Source organism: Hevea brasiliensis, chromosome 16 (assembly GCF_030052815.1).
Source record: "Hevea brasiliensis isolate MT/VB/25A 57/8 chromosome 16, ASM3005281v1, whole genome shotgun sequence".
Lineage (NCBI taxonomy): Eukaryota > Viridiplantae > Streptophyta > Magnoliopsida > Malpighiales > Euphorbiaceae > Hevea > Hevea brasiliensis.
The window spans coordinates 65,957,311-65,976,981 of NC_079508.1; the positions used below are offsets into that span (position 1 = coordinate 65,957,311).

At 33.9% G+C, this 19,671-nt stretch overlaps 2 protein-coding genes across 3 annotated transcripts; both read right to left on the reverse strand.

Annotated features, from left to right (window-relative positions):
* Positions 1 to 8,125: 8,125 nt before the first annotated feature.
* Positions 8,126 to 12,833, reverse strand: LOC110634433 (RGG repeats nuclear RNA binding protein A). 2 transcript variants are annotated; one of them, XM_021783418.2, is made up of 7 exons: positions 12,373 to 12,833; positions 11,138 to 11,456; positions 10,970 to 11,035; positions 10,718 to 10,850; positions 9,582 to 9,740; positions 9,445 to 9,498; positions 8,126 to 8,670 (listed from the first exon to the last, which is right to left on the reverse strand). In XM_021783418.2, the coding sequence occupies exons 1-7, from the start codon at positions 12,566 to 12,568 to the stop codon at positions 8,491 to 8,493; spliced, it is 1,107 nt and encodes a 368-aa protein (XP_021639110.2). In that variant the 5' UTR covers positions 12,569 to 12,833; the 3' UTR covers positions 8,126 to 8,490. The 2 variants fall into 2 exon arrangements, with proteins under 2 accessions (XP_021639110.2, XP_021639111.2); XM_021783419.2 differs by having other exon boundaries at positions 12,385 to 12,832.
* Positions 12,834 to 14,327: 1,494 nt separating this feature from the next.
* On the reverse strand, positions 14,328 to 16,153 carry LOC110634431 (phospholipase A1-Ibeta2, chloroplastic-like). The gene has a single exon (XM_021783417.2). The coding sequence runs from the start codon at positions 16,018 to 16,020 to the stop codon at positions 14,449 to 14,451; it is 1,572 nt and encodes a 523-aa protein (XP_021639109.2). The 5' UTR covers positions 16,021 to 16,153; the 3' UTR covers positions 14,328 to 14,448.
* Between the last annotated feature and the right edge of the window lie 3,518 nt (positions 16,154 to 19,671).

Here is a 19,671-nt window from a genome sequence, read left to right on the forward strand (position 1 = left end):
GATCTTGGATATATCAGATGAGGGTGCACTATTGGCACCTTTTTTAGTAAGGCGAGACCTACAGGATAGGATTAAAGTTGCTCAACACGAAGACCCATAATTAATGAGAATTGTAGAAAGGGTGCAACAGGGAGAAAAGTGTGAATTTGGGTTTAATATAGCATGGTGCTTTTATGCAAGGCTCTAGGATATGTGTGCCAGATGTGGACAACCTCAGACACAAGATTATGCAGGAGGATACCATGCACCCTACAATGTCCACCCAGGCTCCATCAAGATGTACCATGATGTGAAATATACATACTGGTGAAATGGTATGAAGAGAGATATAGCAAATTTTATGTCCAAGTGCTTAACTTGTCAGAATGTAAAGTTTAAACATCATAGGCTATCAGGGAAATTACAGGAGATTCCCATTCCAGAGTGGAAGTAGGAAATGATTACTATGGACTTCGTGATTGGGTTGCCTTGTACTACACGAGGATATGATTCTATTTGGGTGATAATGGATTGTCTAACCAAGTTGGCTCACTTCTTATTGGTACAATCCTCTTATTCAATAGCCCAACATGCAAGGGTGTATATTCGTGAAATAGTCAGATTGCATATAGTTCCTGCTTCTATAATATTTGACAGAGGGCCTTAGTTCACTTCTCGATTTTGGAGGAAACTCCAGTAGGCACTTGACACACAGTTGAACTTTAGTACAGCCTTTCACCCTTAGACAGATAGGCAGTCTGAGAGAATAATTCAGACATTAGAGGATATGTTTTGCATGTGTGTCATGAATTTTAGAGGTTAATGGAATGATCAGCTATCATCAATGGAGTTTGCTTATAATAATAGCTATCATTCTAGTATTGTAGTATTGGAATGACACCCTATGAGGCATTATATGGTAGGAAGTGTAGGTCCCCTCTATGTTAGACAGAAGTTAGAAAGGCGAGAGTACATAATTTAGATCTAGTGCAGTACACTTCAGAGATGGTTCCTTTCATCAGGGAACATTTAAAGACAGCTTTGAGCAGGCAGAAGAGTTATACAGATCTAAAGAAGAAAGATGTAGAATTTACAGTGGGTGATTATGTGTTCTTCAACGTCTCTTATATGAAAGGGGTTATAAGATTTGAAAAGAAAGGCAAATTGGCACCCGTTACATAGGACCTTTTGAGATCACAGACAGAATGGGTGCAGTTGCTTATCGGTTGGAGTTGTCACTAAACTTTTCTCATGTTCACCCAGTATTCCACATCTCTATACTTAGAAAGTATGTTCCCGATCTTTCTCATGTACTGCAACCGATCACAGTGAAGTTAAATGAGAAATTGACCTTTGAGGAGCAACCAGTAGTTATAGTAGACTATCAGATGAGACAGCTTAGGTCAAGGCAGATCCCTATGGTTAAAGTCTTGTGGAGGAGTCAATCTGTAGAGAAATGCACTTGAAAGTCAGAGAGGGATATGCACAGTAAATACCCATATTTATTTGATATGTGACCTGTGTCATTGTTCTGCCTTGTGTAAAATTTAAGGACAAATTTTTTATAAATGGGGAAGAATGTAACACTCCAAATTTTTAAATAATTATTTTATGTGTAGTATGCGAGTTTTAACTAGTTAGAGGGCCTAGTGTTTGCTGGTTTTACAACCCCGTAAGTGCATGGATCGCTAACAAGTAATAAAGTAGTGAGTAGAGTATCGTCCCACGAGGAAGTTAATTAGCAAGTGCCAAGTTATACAGCAATTATGATTGTCTAGGCTACCAAATATAATGGGAGAGTGAATCTAATTTATCTTGAGTGTTAAAAACTAAGAGAATAATGAACCTGAAACGAAACAATTTATTAAAACAATTTCAGAATTAAGATTTCACACTTTAATCTTATTATGGATTCAATCTTGTCTATTCATTGGATTGAGGATCGTTGCTTTGATGGAAATTAATCCTAAGGTATCCTAGATCCTCTCTCAAGGCACCTAAAGTGTATTTCAATTAGAGTTAAACCCTACTTTCGTTGGTGATTAGTCCTAATAAAAACCCTTTAAGATCTATGATTAATTATGGAACTCCACGAAGGATTTCAGCCAATCTCTAGGTTAGATTTCCTAAGTTAAATATTCTGATTTTCCAATACTAATCTTCACCTTTCAGTACTTCAATTAGTATCTTATATCATGTTTAAGTGGGTACCGGCACATAGCATGCATTAAAAACACAAAACATTAAATCAAGGAACAAAACTCAAATCCAATAGATAAAACTCAATATTTATCCATGATAATGATTACAAGCGTTACTCTCCTAATTCCAGAATAAAGAAACTACTCACTCATTGTGAGTTTAGCAAACATAATAAAAGTGAAATAAAAGAATATAAAAAAGTAGCCTAAAGAATTAGAACAAAAGAATCAAAGAGAATTCTCTGCAGCTTTGAACTTGTGAAACTTTGGCTGAGGACTCCTTCTTGACGCTAATGCACTATTCTTCAAGACGGCTTCAAAAGAATGATGAAGATGTATGTATATGCAAATGTGTGTATGAAGATGGTGGATCGAATTCGGAATATTTTCTCTATTTTCTGCTGCTTTTATTTATATTCAATGTCCTAGAATTAGGTTTTTAGAGTCCCAAAGGCATCAGGAGTATGTTCTGAGTGTCAAAGCTGGAGCTGGAATCAAATTAGGAAACTGGCTGTCGGCTCATATACAGCTCATATGTCACTACACGGCCCAGGTCTGTGTAACTTACTGGAACTTGAAGGTTGCATCTCATTTTTGGTCAGAAGATTACACGGGTCTTGGCTAGTTACACAGGTCCAATTACACGGCCCATGTTCTGTTGCTCTTCTAAAAATTCTTTGAGTTTTGCCAGACAAAATCTTACACGGGTCTCCACAGGTTACACGGGTCATGTTACACGGTCCATGTACTATATCTCTGTTTGGCTTCTTTGGTTTTCTCCTAGCAGTAAGTTATAAAGGTCTATGGTATATTTACACGAACTGTGTAACTTGTATCAGCAACAATGCTCTTCTTCTTGAGTTTTTCCAAGCTTCCTTCTTTACTACTATGCTTTATAACTCCCTCAAAACACTTGAAAATATGCAGAAAACATAGAATTCAGTGTATAGTAATAAAATTTACAAAAGTTAATGAATTTGATGATTATGCATGCAATTATCTATCTAAATGCTATGAAATGTTATACAAATATACTTAAAAATATCTATATAATATAGGTGTATCACCTAGGAGGGACTAGATGATGTTGTTGAGATGTGAATTTGAGACTTATAATTTTAGAAGTGTGATCTGAGCTACTTTAAAGGTTGGGTAGGTTTTAGGTATAGGAGAAATTCTGTCGAATTTTCGGTAAAACTTAGGCTGTCTTTAACTTTTTCAAAGTTTTATTTAAAGTAAATATTGATTAGTTTGTAATGTAATTGTTTAGGTGAGCCAGGCCAGCCTTCCTCCTCTGCTCAGCCGCTGTAGTGACTTGTGAAATACTGTGAATAGATATTGATTTTACTTATAATCTCAATATTATTATATATTCAAGGCATATTTATATATTACTTATAGATATATGTATATAGTTATTGGCTAGGCATGTCTTATATTGCATTTTTATTTAATGACATTACTGTGGTTGAAGCTTTATGGCAACCTAAAGTCGTGTGTGTGAGTTAGTGTGCATATGGTGTGTATATGGATATGAGTAGGACGGATAGTTGTGGCTGGAGCTTGACTCGCTGGAACCCAATCCTTATTATGGATAAGTCAGGGTAGGCACGGCTCAAGTTAATCTCATTGGCTCCCACATTTGGATATTAAGAGAAAGTCCGACTTTGAGTTGATCTTGCTGTCAAAGGTTGGAATTAAGAGAGCTGTCTAGGGGATCAACTCCCATATATATATGTATAAGTATTTATTTGACACACGGGTGTGTGAGTGCTCCGGATTGCCTTTGGTGTGATTATGACTTAACTTATTTGAATTGTGTGAATATGTTGCATTTCATTCTTAGGGATGCACTAGACTTAGATAGTTATAAAAATTATATGTAAAATCAATATCTTACTCTATAAGTCAAATGCTCACTCCAGTTCATTATTTTTTTTAGGCTACAAGAGGGCTTTTCTTTGTGACTTACTTGCTTTCTTCCTCGCAGGTCTATTAGTCGCTGTATTTATATTTATATTATGTTATTGATTTAAACTCTAGAACTCCGCATGTGCTATAAATATTTTTTTGATTTGGGGCTGTAAGAGATTATTAATTGAGGTTGTAAACTTAATATTATGCATGTATGATTAAAAGAGATGGACATATATTTTGGATGAGGGAGCTGGGCTCCCATTTGATTAAACTAATTGATTGTGGGTTGTGAGGGTGAGCTAAGCTCTTCACACACACACACACACACACACACACACACACACACACACACACACATATATATATATATTGTGATCACAGGTCGGGCGAGCTAAAAAAACTTCTCGTTGGATAATCCAGTTTATAGTCGGACTCTATCCGATTAATTTCTTGAAAATGGGCGTGGATATGGTCTTTAAGGTTGGATTAGAGAATATTTAGGCTTATAACGAGCTTTGAGGGTGTTATGCTGACCCAAGCCCTAGTGCCTATTTGGCCTAAAATTTGGGTCCTGACAGGCAATCTGAAAGAACAATTCAAACATTAGAGGATATGCTTCATATGTGTGTTCTAGATTTTGAAGATCAATGGGATGATCAGCTACCATTAGTAGAATTTGCCTACAATAAACAGCTATCATTCTAGTATTAGAATGGTACTTTATGAGGCGCTATAAGGTAGGAAGTATAGGTCTCCTATTTGTTGGACAGAAGTTAGAGAGGTAAGAGTACATGATATAGACCTAGTGCAGTACACTGCAGAGATGATCCCTTTGATTAGGGAACGTTTGAAGACAACTTTTAGCAAACAGAAGAGCTATGCAGATCCTAAACATGAGAACGTAGAATTTGCAGTGGGTGACTATGTATTCCTAAAGGTCTCCCCTATGAAAGGGGTTATGAGATTCAAGAAGAAAAGTAAATTGACGTCTTATTACATAGGACCTTTTGAGATTCCTGACAGAGTGGGAGCAGTTGCCTATCGGTTAGAGTTACCACCAAGCCTTTCTCATGTCCATCCAGTTTTCCACATCTCCATGCTTAGAAAGTATATTCCTGATCCTTCTCATGTGCTGTAATTAGAGACAGTGGAGTTAAATGAGGATTTAACCTTTGAGGAGCAACCTGTTGTCATAGTGGACTATCAGATGAGACAGTTTCAGTTAAAGCAGATCTCTATGGTTAAAGTCTTATGGAGGAGCCAAACTGTAGAGGAATGCACCTGGGAGTTAAAGCGGGATATGCGTAGCAAGTACCCGTACTTGTTTAATATACAATTCTATATTTTTATTCTGCCTTGTATAAAAATTTGAGAATGAATTCTCTGTAAGAAGAGAAAAATATAACGCCCTAAATTTTTAAACAATTATTTTCTGTTGATACTGATGAATTCATTAATATAATTGTTTAGGTGATTAGAATTAGCCTTCTTCTTCCACCCAGCCACCACAGTGATATTTAGTGAATTTATGAGTAAATATTGATTTTATTTATAATTTTAATATTATTATACATACAAGGCATACTCACGCATTCACTTATAATTATATGTATATAGCTATCATAGCCACGCTTTATGTTGTATTATTATTTGATGAAATTGATATGGGTATCACCTTTGGTAATTTGGAGCTGTGTGCATATGTCGACGTGCGTGAGGTGTAGTACTGGATATGGGTAAAAGGAGCAAATCAACTTGAGATGATCTCACTTAGGGCTCAGTCCTTTTTGTGATAAGTCGGGGTGAGTATGGCTTTGAGTTGATCTCGCTGACCCTCGCATTTAGATTATTAAGAGAAAGTCTGGCTCAAGTTGATCTCACTGGCAGATGTTGAAATTAAGAGAGTTGTGTAGGGATCAGCTCCTATATATATATATATATATATATTTGATTTATGTGACACGCGAGTGTGTGAGTGCTCTAAATTATTTTTGTGTGAATATTGTTTGAGCTTGGTTTAATGTGTTGACATATGCTGCATTTCATTTTTAGGGATATATTAGCCCTAGATCGTTATAGAAATTGTATTTAAAATCAATATCCTACCCTATGAGTTGAACGCTAACTCCTGTTCAACTATTTTTTCTTAGGTAACAGGAGAGCTCTTTGAGTTTAATCTGTTTTCTTCTTCGCAAGTTTACCAGAAGCAGATTTATTAAATTCTTATTTCCTTATTTATATTCTAGAAACTCCACATGTATCATTAGTGTATTAAACTTTATGGGACTGTAATAACTTATTCTGTTGGATGTTGTAAAGGTTATTATGTGATTGTGCTTGGATGAAGGACCTGAGCTTCCATTAGATTATAGTGTGTTTTCGAATATTATAAGGGTGAGCTAAGCTCCCAAAATTGAGATATATTATGATTACAGGTCCAGTGAGCTATTGCTCTCCGTTGGATAGTCCAATTTATTGTCAGACTTTATTTATTTATTTTCTTGAAATTTGACTATAATTATGGGCCTTATAATTGGATTAAGAATAATTAAGTTTATTACTGATTTTGAGAGTTTTATAATGACCTAAGTTCTAGTATCGATCCGGCCTAGAATTTGGGTCGTGACACACTTCATGCATTTGCAAGAAGATCAAATGGAAGAAAATTCGAGTTGCATTTCTCATGCATCTGTAGACTTTTTTTACTATAATAAATAAGCTTACTGTTGAGATTTTTCTAGTGAAGTTAGTTGAGGCGAAACGAATAGCTTAATACAGGAGAAATTATACAGTTTCCTGTACTTAATGTTAATATTTGACATAGAATGATAATTTAATAATTAAATATTATATAAATAATTACAGTTATAGTTTTTTTAAGAAATAATTGCTGATTAATTATTATTTTTTATGATCTATTATTAAATAGTTATTATTTCATGAGACTTACTTATACATATATATATGAATTGTCATTCCATAAAAATTATTTTGCATAAAATAGTAGGATACTCTTATAATTATACTTAATACTGTGAGAATCAAGAGTTCCTCATCGATAATGGGTTATTTGTTTTTGTTTTTGTTGGTTATTTATTTCATTATTTTGCATTGTAAATATATACTTTTGACATAATTTTGTATCATTATGACATAACCCATTCTGATATGCATCAAAATTTGAATATTGTATTTCTCACTAAAAAAAAAATTTATAAGTATTTTTAAACATACTTTGATACGTAAAAAAATTTATTAAATTTTTATTATTTTTATTATTTTTTTTTTTATCTAATTTTATTTATTTATTTTTTTATATAACATAATAAATAAAAATAAAAAAATTTAAAATTAACAATAATATAAAAATAAAATTATTTATAAAATTTCTCCATTCATTTTATTTATCCATTTAGATTTTTTTTAATCTAAAATTATTTATCACTTTTAAAATATAATAAATATTTATATAAAAAATAATTAAATAAAATTAACAATAATATAAAAATAAATTTATTTATAAAAATAAATGGATTAACTTTCATGATGCATGAAAAGGCTCGCTTCTGGTAAAATAAAGCGATTGTGTTCTCCCGTTATTTCATATAAACATATTACATAAAATAACAATCCAATTAAAAAAACACTTAAATTAAGAAATAATTACTATTTTTAAAAGAAAACTTATCTGTTATATGTAACTACATTTTATAATATCAATTATCGCTTATTATAAGAACCATCATCACTTATTTGACATTTTATCATTGATTTACTATTCCATAAGCAAACCTACATGAAATCACCGGATGAGGATATAATTTCTCCCCAAAGCAAGCGTAACAAATTGAGATCGAGAGACTTTGAGGGTGTGGTATTCATCAGTCACAACCTAGTCAAGTGAACCATGCCACAAGTTCATATGCCAAAGCAGACCTTCATAAGTAAGACCTTTGCTTTTAACCAACAACGAACCAAATTCATTTCTCTTGAAGCATTAATGAAAAATAGCTATAAGAAACACAACATAGAGAATTAAAAAAAAAAATAATAATCACAAAGACTAAAAAGTACTCTTCACCTATTACAAACCAAAACTGATGCCACTACTCCGTCCAAGACAATAATGACTCCATATTCCCTAACTTAGACCCAAAAATAAAAAATAAAAACAAAAATAAAATGGAGTATGAAAGCATGTCAAAGTCGAGAAGGAATCACAGGGAGATACCCACGGAGGAATATCTAAAATTTACATCAAAAGACTAAATGTTAAAAGTCGGTTTTTTAATGCAGGAAATAAAATTTCCAGTAGATGACCTTCAACTTTTACTCTCAAGCAGATTGCAAAGAAATTCCAACCATTACGACTTTGAAATAGGGATGTAAGATCTCACTTGCCACCCAGGGTGGGGAACTGACCAGGATCTTCAATCGAGGGGGCTGCTGCATCACGCATGTTACCGCCACCATATCCACCTCTTGAACCACGGCCACGTCCACGACCACGGCCACCAGGGTTATAGTATCTCCCCCCATCAGCAGGCTTCAGGAACTCATTTATGCTGACAGACTAAAAGCAAATACCAATTTATTGAAAATAAAATTTGAAGCGCTTAATTACATAATATGCAATGATTATGCAAAGCACAGGACCAAGACTTGTAATCCAATAACTAAAAGAACCTTAAAGCAACCAACTGCAAATAAAAAATACAAAGGTTGTGTACATGCTTCCCCATATAATGGTAACATGGATGAAAACATTAAAAAAAAAATGAAAATTCTCTGGCCATGACTGAACCGGGGGCCCAAAACATTAAGGAATCACTCCTGTCGTCCACATAACAAAAAGTTGAGGCCATGATAAAATCCTCCTGGCCCAAAATAATCATACTGCTGATCAATAGTGATACAGCATGTTGTGATGCCAACAAAAACATAGTGGCAATTCCAATAACTGGTTGCACGCAGAAACCCAATAAAACCGAAGCAAAGCTCAAAACCCCAACCTCTCACTGAAAGATGAATGACCAGAACAGAAAATGATAGTTACTGTTATGAAAATGAAGGTAATAATAGATAAAAGATTTTTTCAAAAACTACTCAAAACTCCACACATGCCGGCCATCATGGAATTGTGTACACAACCACTTACCATCCTTTCCATTTCAATAAACTCCAGATTAGCCAAAACGATCAAGTCTTTAAACATTCCAATACATATGCTAAAAACAGGGCAACTCACAACATATAAGCACATAAGCAGTCACAACATCCAGGCCATGGTAAAAATACTGCAACACCACTCAATGCATGAAAGAGAGAATCACTTAAAGATACATACCTTTTTTGCTCTGTCATCTTTGTCAGCATCCTTTCGTTTGTCCTTTTCAGAACCCTTACAACCATGTAGAGCAAGTCAATATGTCTATTAATGCTTTATAAACAAAAGTATCATGTATCATGAAACATTGTTCATACCAGTTTGATAAAGATGTCATCATTGCCCTTCTTATGTGAAAGCTGAAGCATGGAGCCAAACTCTTTGTCCACATCAACCTTTCTTTCCTCTGACTTTGTAGAAAGCAAAGCTTTCCTCTTTTCTTCACGAATTTTCTCATACTCTTCCAGAGTCATCTCCTATCAGATGAAACAAAAATTAATTACTTGCATACCAAACATTACCACAGAATAGGAAATATACAAAACTGTTTTTTAAAAACTTTACAATTAGGAGGAATGATCATACAACACAATTGTATTTTTAAACTACAGCATGATTATGCCCAAAGGCAGACTGAAGTGTTTACTCAATTAGATCATTCAACCGAATGTAGTATCACTCAAATGTACATTCAGTAACCTTTATCAACACATTATAACATGCATACCAGAGCAACACAACATCTGTTACTCCACTCAGAATACTAAATCCTCATTCATAGTTTCATAACCAATATGCAATAGTAAGTAATCAATTTCCTTCATTTTTTGTCATGATCCTGTCTGTATGAACTTTATATCTTTATTCACACAAAAACCACATTATAACCAAAAGGCAATAGTAAATAGTAAATTTCCTTCACTTTTTGTCATGATCCAGCATGTATGAACTTTATATCCTTTGATATAAAAATATGTATGCATCTATAAAATAATAATAATAGGCACAATAAGAAAAAAATTATCTAAGAGACAAGAAACAAAAGCTTGAAGAAAAATGCTTCCGTGTTACACCACGACAAAAGCTAGATCCAACAAAAAAAAAAATTCAAATAAGCAGCAAGACAATTCAAATATGAAACCCCAGCTTCACCATCCACCCATTTAGTACATTTTGACCCCCGACCAAGGAGACATAAAAAGTCTGTTCAACTTCTGTAATATCATACCCAAATTCACTGAATCCTGGAATCAAGAAAAGCACTATAACCTACCTCTGACCAGTCCGTCTTTACTTTAGCTGATAACTGTCCACTTAATATTATGGTATAGTACTATGGACATCAAGAAAATCAAAATAACAATTGAAATAATTTAAAATTTTCTTGAAATATGACTCAAAAAGTAAATTTCAGGAAATAAACAGAAAACAAGGTCCAGAAAAGAAACTGTACCTTGTTCTCGGGTTCCTTCTCTTCAGGCTGATCTACAGGACTATCCTTGTTGGCATCTGCAGCATCCTCCTCTCCTGGCTGTTTCTCAGAACTAATGTCCTTTTCATTTTCAACCACAGGTTCTTCAGTTTCCCTTTAAAAGAGAGTAATCATAGATGTAAATACAAATGCCTTGCACTAGACATATTAGCTCTAGTACAACATCAAGAATTTCAGGAACTGTTTGGATTGCCAAAATTATAAATTACTCACTGAGCAATTTCATCAGTGGGAGTTCCCCAATTGCCACGACCAGCTCCATCACGTTTGACCTCATTGCTTTAAAAGGACAAAGAAAAAATCATTATTCTTGCCAATATATGAACAAGCATGTGTAATGTTCCATACAACAAAATGATTATTTCAACAACAAATACTAACCCACGACCAGTACCACTGCGACGTTCATACAACCTACGAGGGCGTTCACCCTCTCCAGCTTCCCCATTGCTCAAACTACCCCGGCGGCCACCACGGAAGCCACCATGAGGGCCTCCATAGCCACGCTTCTCAGATGGCTTCCCAGTGTCACCCTCTTCAGACGGTCTGTACCCTCTAGAAAATCCATTGTTGCTGCCAAAGGTAGTCTCATTGTTATTTGAATCTCGATTAAATCCACTGCTACCTCCACGCCCACGGCCAGAGCCACGTACACCACCTCGGGCCCCCCCACGTCCACCTTCATTCTTTGACTCCCTCACTATTCATGACATGAGCACATTTTGGTGCAAAAAACATAACATATACAACATGAATCTCCAGCAAATTTCTTCAACAAATAATTCTATAATTTTGTACAATAACCCAAAATGTGCAACAAAAGCTTACAAAATCACAAGCCACTTAATTCAAAGTTCAAACTTGTCTTAAAGTATATTCTAAATTCCTTTTTATTCAATGTAATTTTGCCTTGCCTCTGCTGATTGTCTAGTACTCTGGGGCCAAGATATGCTAAATAAATTAGATATAAATATAAAATTAATACCCAACCCACACTTAGGATGGCAAACAATTATTCCATAAAGAGCATGCTCAGTCCAATTGCAGTAAAATTTAACAAAAGCAGAAGAAATAGAGAGGATTTTTGTCTCGTTAGTATGGAAGAATACTCATGCAGCTTTGAATGGCATAAACACAAAGTACCCTAAAACTCATCCCCAGAAATTACAGTGCTACTGTGATAATGGATCACAGAACTTCAACTCGCACATATGACAACTCCAATTAAAAATAAACTCAACAAACACACATGAAACACATGGGAGTTGGACGCTATCAATGCAATCCTATGAGAGAGACAGACCAAGACACAATCATTCAAATCGACAGCAAAAAAAGATTAAAACAACGAGGATTATGAACTTATTATCTTCTTTCTTTCTTTTTTTTTTTCCATTTTCTCAGCAACCTAAACAGGTTACTAAAATAAAAATCAACCAAAGTGTACTTAAATCAATATCTCAACAGCATGAGCTTCAAAAACAACTACATAATAAAACAAAACCAATAAAAAAAACACAAAATGTCAAAAACTAAATAAATGCCCAACCTCTCCTTTGAACCTAAAAGCCAAAATGAAATTACAAAAAAAAAAAAAAAGAAGAGCATATAAGTACATCGACGCTCACCAGCCTGAGCTGGAGGAGGGGGCTTGGTCGGAAGATTAGCACTTTTGGCCGGCTGAGCTTGAGGCTGAGCAGGAGCGGACGGTTTCTTAGGCTTCTCAACCTTGAGCTGAGCAGCCACGAAGAGTTGAGTGGGGTCCTCATTGTCATCGTCAACAAGGAGATCGAAAGGGTTCGTGGTTGCCATTTCTTTCAATAGTTTGATAAACAAACTGAATTGAAACTCTTGCTTTTTAACTTAAAAACAGCAACCACGACCCTCTAGTGCTTGTTTAAACCCATTAGTGATGAAACGATTTAAGATTGATAGAGTATTTTCGGAATGGTATTGGGTAAGGTAGGTTTGAGAGGAGAGAAAATGGAGAGGAAGTGATGAGAAAAACGAAAGAGAAAGGTGAGAATTTTGAGGAAGTGTGGAAAACCCTAGCCAATGCGGCAGAGACATGAAAGTGAGTCCCGACCTAATCTTAAAAACCCTAGTGAAAATGTTACTGTACATGCGGGTGCATGTTATGATATGCGTCTCAGTGCACGGATTTTTTATTAAAACTATTATTTAGTCCCATATTATAATACTGTAATAGTAATAAATTATTTAGCGAACCTTTCCAACTAGCAATTGTTTGGAAGTCCTCTCAGGTTCAGACAAGTCCAATTGGCGCTACTACAGTACAGACAACGTGTGAGATTTTGATTTTTTTTAGTTAGGTTTGATTTTTTTGGGCAGTTAATAAGGGCCAATCCTCAATCCTTTTTTACAAGTAGAGTTAAATACAATAATGGATCATGGTCCAAAAAATATTGTCTGCTAACTACGCAAGCCCAGCACATCCAGTCCAAGAGAAAAGGCCCACAAGAAAACTCCAGAATTCTCACTATTCCAATGGCAATGCAAAAGATGATCCAACTCTCTCAAGTAAAAGCAACCCAGCGCCACTCAAGGGAGGCACAATCGGTGGACCTCCACCAAACAATGACCATGCAAGGTTAAGCTAAGCAGACTAATTCAAGTCAAGCAGAGGTCTCAAACCAAGTTGTCTCACCTAAACTAAGCCCAGACTAGGAGAAAGCTTAAAGGAACAGAGGAGCCATAAATCATGGTCGGCCGAAAAAGTCACCAAAGGCATTGTTTGCAACCATTTGAGGCTGATGGGGTAGGGCTCCATAGCATCTCAAAGCCTTTAGGGTCATTATTGGTGGCTAAGCCAGTGCACAACTTAGGAGATATCACAATCCGGATGAAACTCTCTCATAGATGAATCAACTCACGAAGGACGAATAGGTCTTCCCAATCCCTCATCAAGCAAGCCCAACTTACAACACAAGATCAACGAAAAGCAAAAACAAATATATGCAACTCCACCAAGAGATGGGAGGGAAAAACCTGTCAAGGGGAATAAAGCCACCTCACCCAAAAGAGGCCGGGGAGGCCGTAAAACTCGGTAAGGAACCAAAGGCCTGGCCCCCTAAGGAAGAACTTGAGAAAAAAAAAATTCTCTCTATGGAAACTAATTGCACCAGTAATAACCCTCGTATTATTACATCAAATGACTTACGTTATTGGTTTCTAAAATATAAACATTTTTTTTTCATATTTTTAGGAAATTCTATGTATAATTCATTTATGTTACATTCGAATTTGGATATAATTCATTTATGTTATATTCAATTTTGGGAACGGTGAATTACATGAGTACCTATCCATTTCTATCTTATCTTTGATCAATCAATCGAGTGTAAATTTCTTATACTAAGAAATATATATTTAATTGTTAAATTGATAATCTAATAATAATTAAAATCTTAATAGCTAAATTTTATAACAAAACTATTTATCAAATGAAATAAATGTAAAAATTATTATTTGAATTTGAGGGACATTCGTTGTATGCAGAATTAATCAAAACTTGAAATTGAAACTGAAACTTCCAGGCTGAATGTTATAATTTTGGTGTGGTATATGAAACATAACTATATATAACAACTTCAGCATATTATACAAGAAGTGTATTGTCATTTGATTTTTTCATTTTTTATTAACTTTTTTTTTAATAAAAAAATAAAATTTTATTGAGATGGACTAGGCAAACAACCAGCACTAGAGAATCCTTGTCTATCAAGATTCAAACTCAGAGCATGGGCTTTGGCTGTATACAATTTCTTCACATTAGACCTCTGATCATTAAGTAATTTCACTAAACTTCTCTTTGCATTAGCTCTGAAAGGGCAATTTGAAGCCAAAAACCCATCCACTAAATGAAGATATGCCTCCAAGTCATGGCAGCATGCCACGTCAGCATTCGGCTTTAAGTAAGGTGACATTTTTGTATCGACACGTAGTTCAATTCCCACATGTGAGTATGCCAATGGCAAGTCCTCATTTATTTCTGCAACCATAGGCAAGCCAGGAACCTTAGTGATAACATCTTGATTGTTCACAATACGTAAGACCTTAACATTTTTTGCATTAATTTGGTTTGCAAATCCCCTATTACCAACCCTAGGTCCACCGAAGGAAAATACTGCAATCGGTGGCATTTCAGAGGCTTGCGTACTTAAATCATCTGCTACTAATAGGGCCAAGGCTGCCCCTAGGCTGTGGCCTGTCACTGTAATGCTTAGGGTCTCACCCTTGTATTGTTCCATGAGCCTTTTTACCTCTTCCATCACTGATTCGGCTAGACATGGCACATGAGCTCCACCGGTTTTGTGTAGGCTCAAGAATCCACACTCCACCTTCGGTTGTCCATGGATAGGGTCGTGATTTCCGGGCATATCAACTAAATGGGCTCTCATGTTCTCGGCCCATTCAAGACACGTGGATGTGCCGCGTAATGCAATCAGTATATCCCTTCTTCCCATCCTCTGGATCTCCCTTTTGTCATCACATATGGCCACGTACCCGACCCAACTCGATCGTTGGGTCATCCAACCGAGATCCGGTGCTACGTCGTCTACCCATTTAGGCAAACCGATGGAGGATGTAGCGTAAAGGCTCTTTGTCACCTTATATGACCTATCAGGCAAAGCTACATGTCTGGGCAAAGGAGCTTCCTCTGATGACATGGCAGGATTCGAATGGAAAGCATGGTAGGCTGCTTGCACGAACTCTCCATATCTCACAACCTCTCGCCGGAGGTTCTCATCCAGCGGATCAAGAAGCCCTGTCCAATCATTGCTACCATGATACTCTCGCCACCGGGAACCGAGATTATTCCTCGGAGAATATTCTTCCGTTTTGGACAACAGCCGCTGAAGCCTGTTTAGATGTCTGGGCGACATTTCCTCAGCCGCTCTCATTTCAGGCCATATCCTGGCCAAGTTGAGGCGTTCAAGTAAAGCTTTACCTTTGTTTGCTAATGTCGATCTATTATTATTCCCATTCGAAACTTTATGAACTGGTTGCACAGGTTCAGGTTGGTTCAGCTCCGGAATAGAATGTTTTCGAAGAAGTTTTTCAAGATTGGCTATGTGTTTCTTAGTAGACGACTCAGACTCAGTTGAAGTAACCGGCGGCTTCAGAGATTGAGTCATTGACGCAGAAGTGGGTTTCCTTGAAGGATTCAACGGAGATTGCCGGTATCTGAAACCCTCAACAAGGTGGAGGTTCTGGGCGGGAAGACTTGCGCTGATCTGCATGGATTTGACAAGAGAGAGAGAGAGAGAAAGGGTCAAAGAGATATGTTAACTAAGGAAGAAGAACGGATGGCAGCTGAAGCCAAATGAGATAAAAAGGACGAGAAGGGGTATATATAGAGAGAGATGTGTCCTTCAATTCCCAAAATGCTCTTCAATTTGAAAATAAATCACAAGAAAGCGCAAGTCATTGGCAATAGTATGAAGACCAAGTATGCTAGTGACATCTGTATTCGATAATGGAAATCGTGTTTTCATCTTTGTAATAAATAAACTGGTTTGATAAAAGTCTGCTACACGAGATTATCGCTGTCTTCTTTTCTTTTATTTTTTTTTTTATAGCCCAAGAAATTGGTCAAATGACGACTTTAACCTTTCATCTCTCGGCTAATTGGTTGAGTAAAACCCACGCATTTTTTACATTGACTTTTTTGTACTATCACGGACGGAATTATTAAGATTTTTCTTTTTCAATTCGTAAAAGAAATATTATTATAAATGAAAATCCTGTACGAATTAGGAAATGTCATTTTTTTTAAAATTTTTTTAAAAAAGAAAACTTCTAACTACCTCGTTAAATAGATTAATTTCTATATTTTAATTATTATATTAATTAATCTTTTAAATTTATTTTTATTAATTAAATAATTATTTGGTGCAATTTTACTAATGACACAGGTGATTTTATTTCGTATGGTTCTGCCAGCTATTCCATAAGTGTTGGTAGTCATTATAAGGGTTGACCAGAGCAAACTTTAGGTCAACGTTAGCGTGGTGAAAGAAACGGTCATTTAAGATATTATAGATGGACAGAGATGCAACTCAAAAAAGATATGTTTTTAAATTTTTTTTTTTTTATATTTCCCAGGTAATCTAAAATTAATATATGAGGATTAATTTTATTTGTATTGAATCAATTTATCAAAGAGTAAAATATTTTTAATAAATATTTTTTTATACATAAATATTAAACACTCGGTATCATTTAAAAAATAACTAAACACTCATTAATTTTAATTTTATATTTTTTAGTATAACACTCCAGACCTGGTAAAATAGGTGCCGGTGAAAATGTGTTTGGTTTAGTTGTTTTTTTGCGAACATCTGTCCCTCTTTTTTTAATAATAAAATTAATTAATTAGATATGATTTTTAATAAAATTATTAAATAAGGGAATAATTAAAAAAATGTGTGTGCCCATTTTCCTTCTTGGAAAACAATAAATTGACTTGGTTATTTTGAAATTAATTTTGGTATTTTGAGTTTTAAATTTGACATTTAAATTATTTTCAACAATAAGGGGAAAAATAAAGGCTTCTTTAAAAAAATTTTAATATTTCTCATATTTTTAAGTATTTAGATACTTAAAAAAATGAGTTAATAAAAAATATTCTCTAATTTTGATAATTTTATTAAAATGTTAAAACATTTACTCATATATGATATAAGCACATATTATTAATTTAATATTATAATAAAATAATAAAAAATATTTTTTATGAAAAATATTTTTTATATATATCATAAAAGTTTCATCAATTCACAATCTCCATCTCCCAAATGCTTGGAAAACATTCCCCAGTTTCCTTGTCAATTCCTCAAATGGGTTTTGGAAACGTAGGCTAATCAAATTCTAAAAGAAGTCATTTATAATGTCAGCAGTGATTTCAAAGACAATGTCACTACCATTTACCATCTTCTTTGCATTAATGTCAAAAGCTTAAGCAAAAGGGCCATTGATTTCAAACAAAATAGTCTTGATGATCAAGGCACATGCAGCACTACTAATTAGGGTTGGATATGGTAAAAGGCTGAATAATATTAGCCAAACATGTTGAACATTGAAATTGAATGAACAAAAAAGTGGAGAATTTCAATCAAACTGTTCTGTTCTGACGTGATATCCATATAGATTACTGCATGCCTTTCCTTCCCTAACGGCTAATGGTCGCAAGCTACCTTAATTTCTGAAACAAACCCTACAAAGGGTTGAGTTTTATATAATAACTAACGCGCATGCTGGCTTGCTTGCACGATTTGCTTTCTTTTCATCACTTTCTATTTGTAGAAGTTTGATCAGAACATTACAGAAAAGTATAAATATATAAAATATTTTGGGTTGTATCCAAGGCCGGAGCTAGGGTCTCACTCGTAAAGCCTATTCGTATATTAATTATTTTAGTATATTTTATTTTATTTTTAATAAATTAATTATTTTTTAATTTATTATTTTAACAATTAAAATTAAAAATTTTATATTTATATATAAAAATTGCATATTAATAATAATGAAAATTTATTATTATTATTATTATTATTATTATTATTATTATTATTATTACTTAAAATTAGAAAAGTGATTATTTTAGAGAACATGAAAAGAAAGGAAAAAAAATAAATAAATAAAACATGCTAGTCTATGTGGATGTGGAATTAACACACTTCCCCTCTAAGTAACCGACCGAGATAGTGATTGAGAAAATCTTAGGCTGAGAAGGAAAAGGAGAACAGAACGGAGGAGCAATAATTGCCATATGAATATGAAGTGAGGAAGGAAGAAGAAGAAAGAAGGTAGCAGTTGGCATGTGCTTTTCTTGTATATATAAATAAATAAATAAATAAATAATTGAGAGTAAGCTTAAAGGCACATCTGCTCTACCAGGCGATCGAGCGATGATGAGGATGAGCCTTCTTTCACTTTCACTTTATTTCCCACTATCAACACCCACTAGCAAAGCGACCATTTAATTTCCAACTTTCATTCACTCACAATTCAAAAGCTCCATTTCATGGTGGAAACAGAGGGACGTGTGCTCTTGTATTTTTTGCAGCAACGTAAACGTGGTGATTTAAGTGTCATTTTTTTTTATTATTAAATTAACGTACTCGATGATTTTTATTTTTCATTTTTATGATATTAATTGAATTGCTTAATAAAAATTAAAAAAAAAAACAGATAAACATTTCATGCTCTAATAAAAAAAAAATTATATTGCATTTATGTAATGTAGGAGAATCTCACATTGAAATAATATAAGATAAAAGGATAATATATAGATAATTAGGTTACAATATTAAACCAATTAATCATTTTAATGTATAAAGTATTCAATTATTTATATAAATTTCATATTAAAATAAATTAAAATGTAATTTACTCAATACCCTCACTCAATTTAAGACTACTAAGTACTCAAAAATTGTTAACAAAAATTTGACTTTTGTCATAATTAAATAATAATAATAAAAATATTTACAATTTGTAAATTTTAAAATATTTAAAATTTTATTTTAATTAGTTTATATTCTTTATTTTATTAATTATATAAAATTTACAAAATTTTAAAAATAAAAATATCAACCAATAATTAAATACACATAATTTAATATATATTAATATTATATTGTATTATAAAATTTTTATTTAATTATAATTTTATTTTTAATATAAATAAATTGAGTGATAACAAAACGATAAACAATGCAGGAAAAAAATAAGCCACGCTCATATTGTCAAAAATTGAACTCTTAATATTATGAGTTATGCACTTGACCATCAAACTATTATATTACGCTTTCTAATTTTTTTTTTTTAATATTAATGAAAATGATTTTATAAATAAAGTAATTAGACTATATATATATATATATATA

Excerpts from the sequence above, each read along its gene's own strand:
- LOC110634433 (XM_021783418.2), bottom strand. The coding sequence starts at position 12,568 with ATGGCAACCACGAACCCTTTCGATCTCCTTGTTGACGATGACAATGAG. Across the intron at positions 10,851-10,969 it reads CCCACTGATGAAATTGCTCA|GGAAACTGAAGAACCTGTGG; the intron begins GTGAGTAATTTA and ends TCTCTTTTAAAG. Across the intron at positions 8,671-9,444 it reads AAGATGACAGAGCAAAAAAG|TCTGTCAGCATAAATGAGTT; the intron begins GTATGTATCTTT and ends ATTTGCTTTTAG.
- LOC110634431 (XM_021783417.2), bottom strand. The coding sequence starts at position 16,020 with ATGCAGATCAGCGCAAGTCTTCCCGCCCAGAACCTCCACCTTGTTGAG.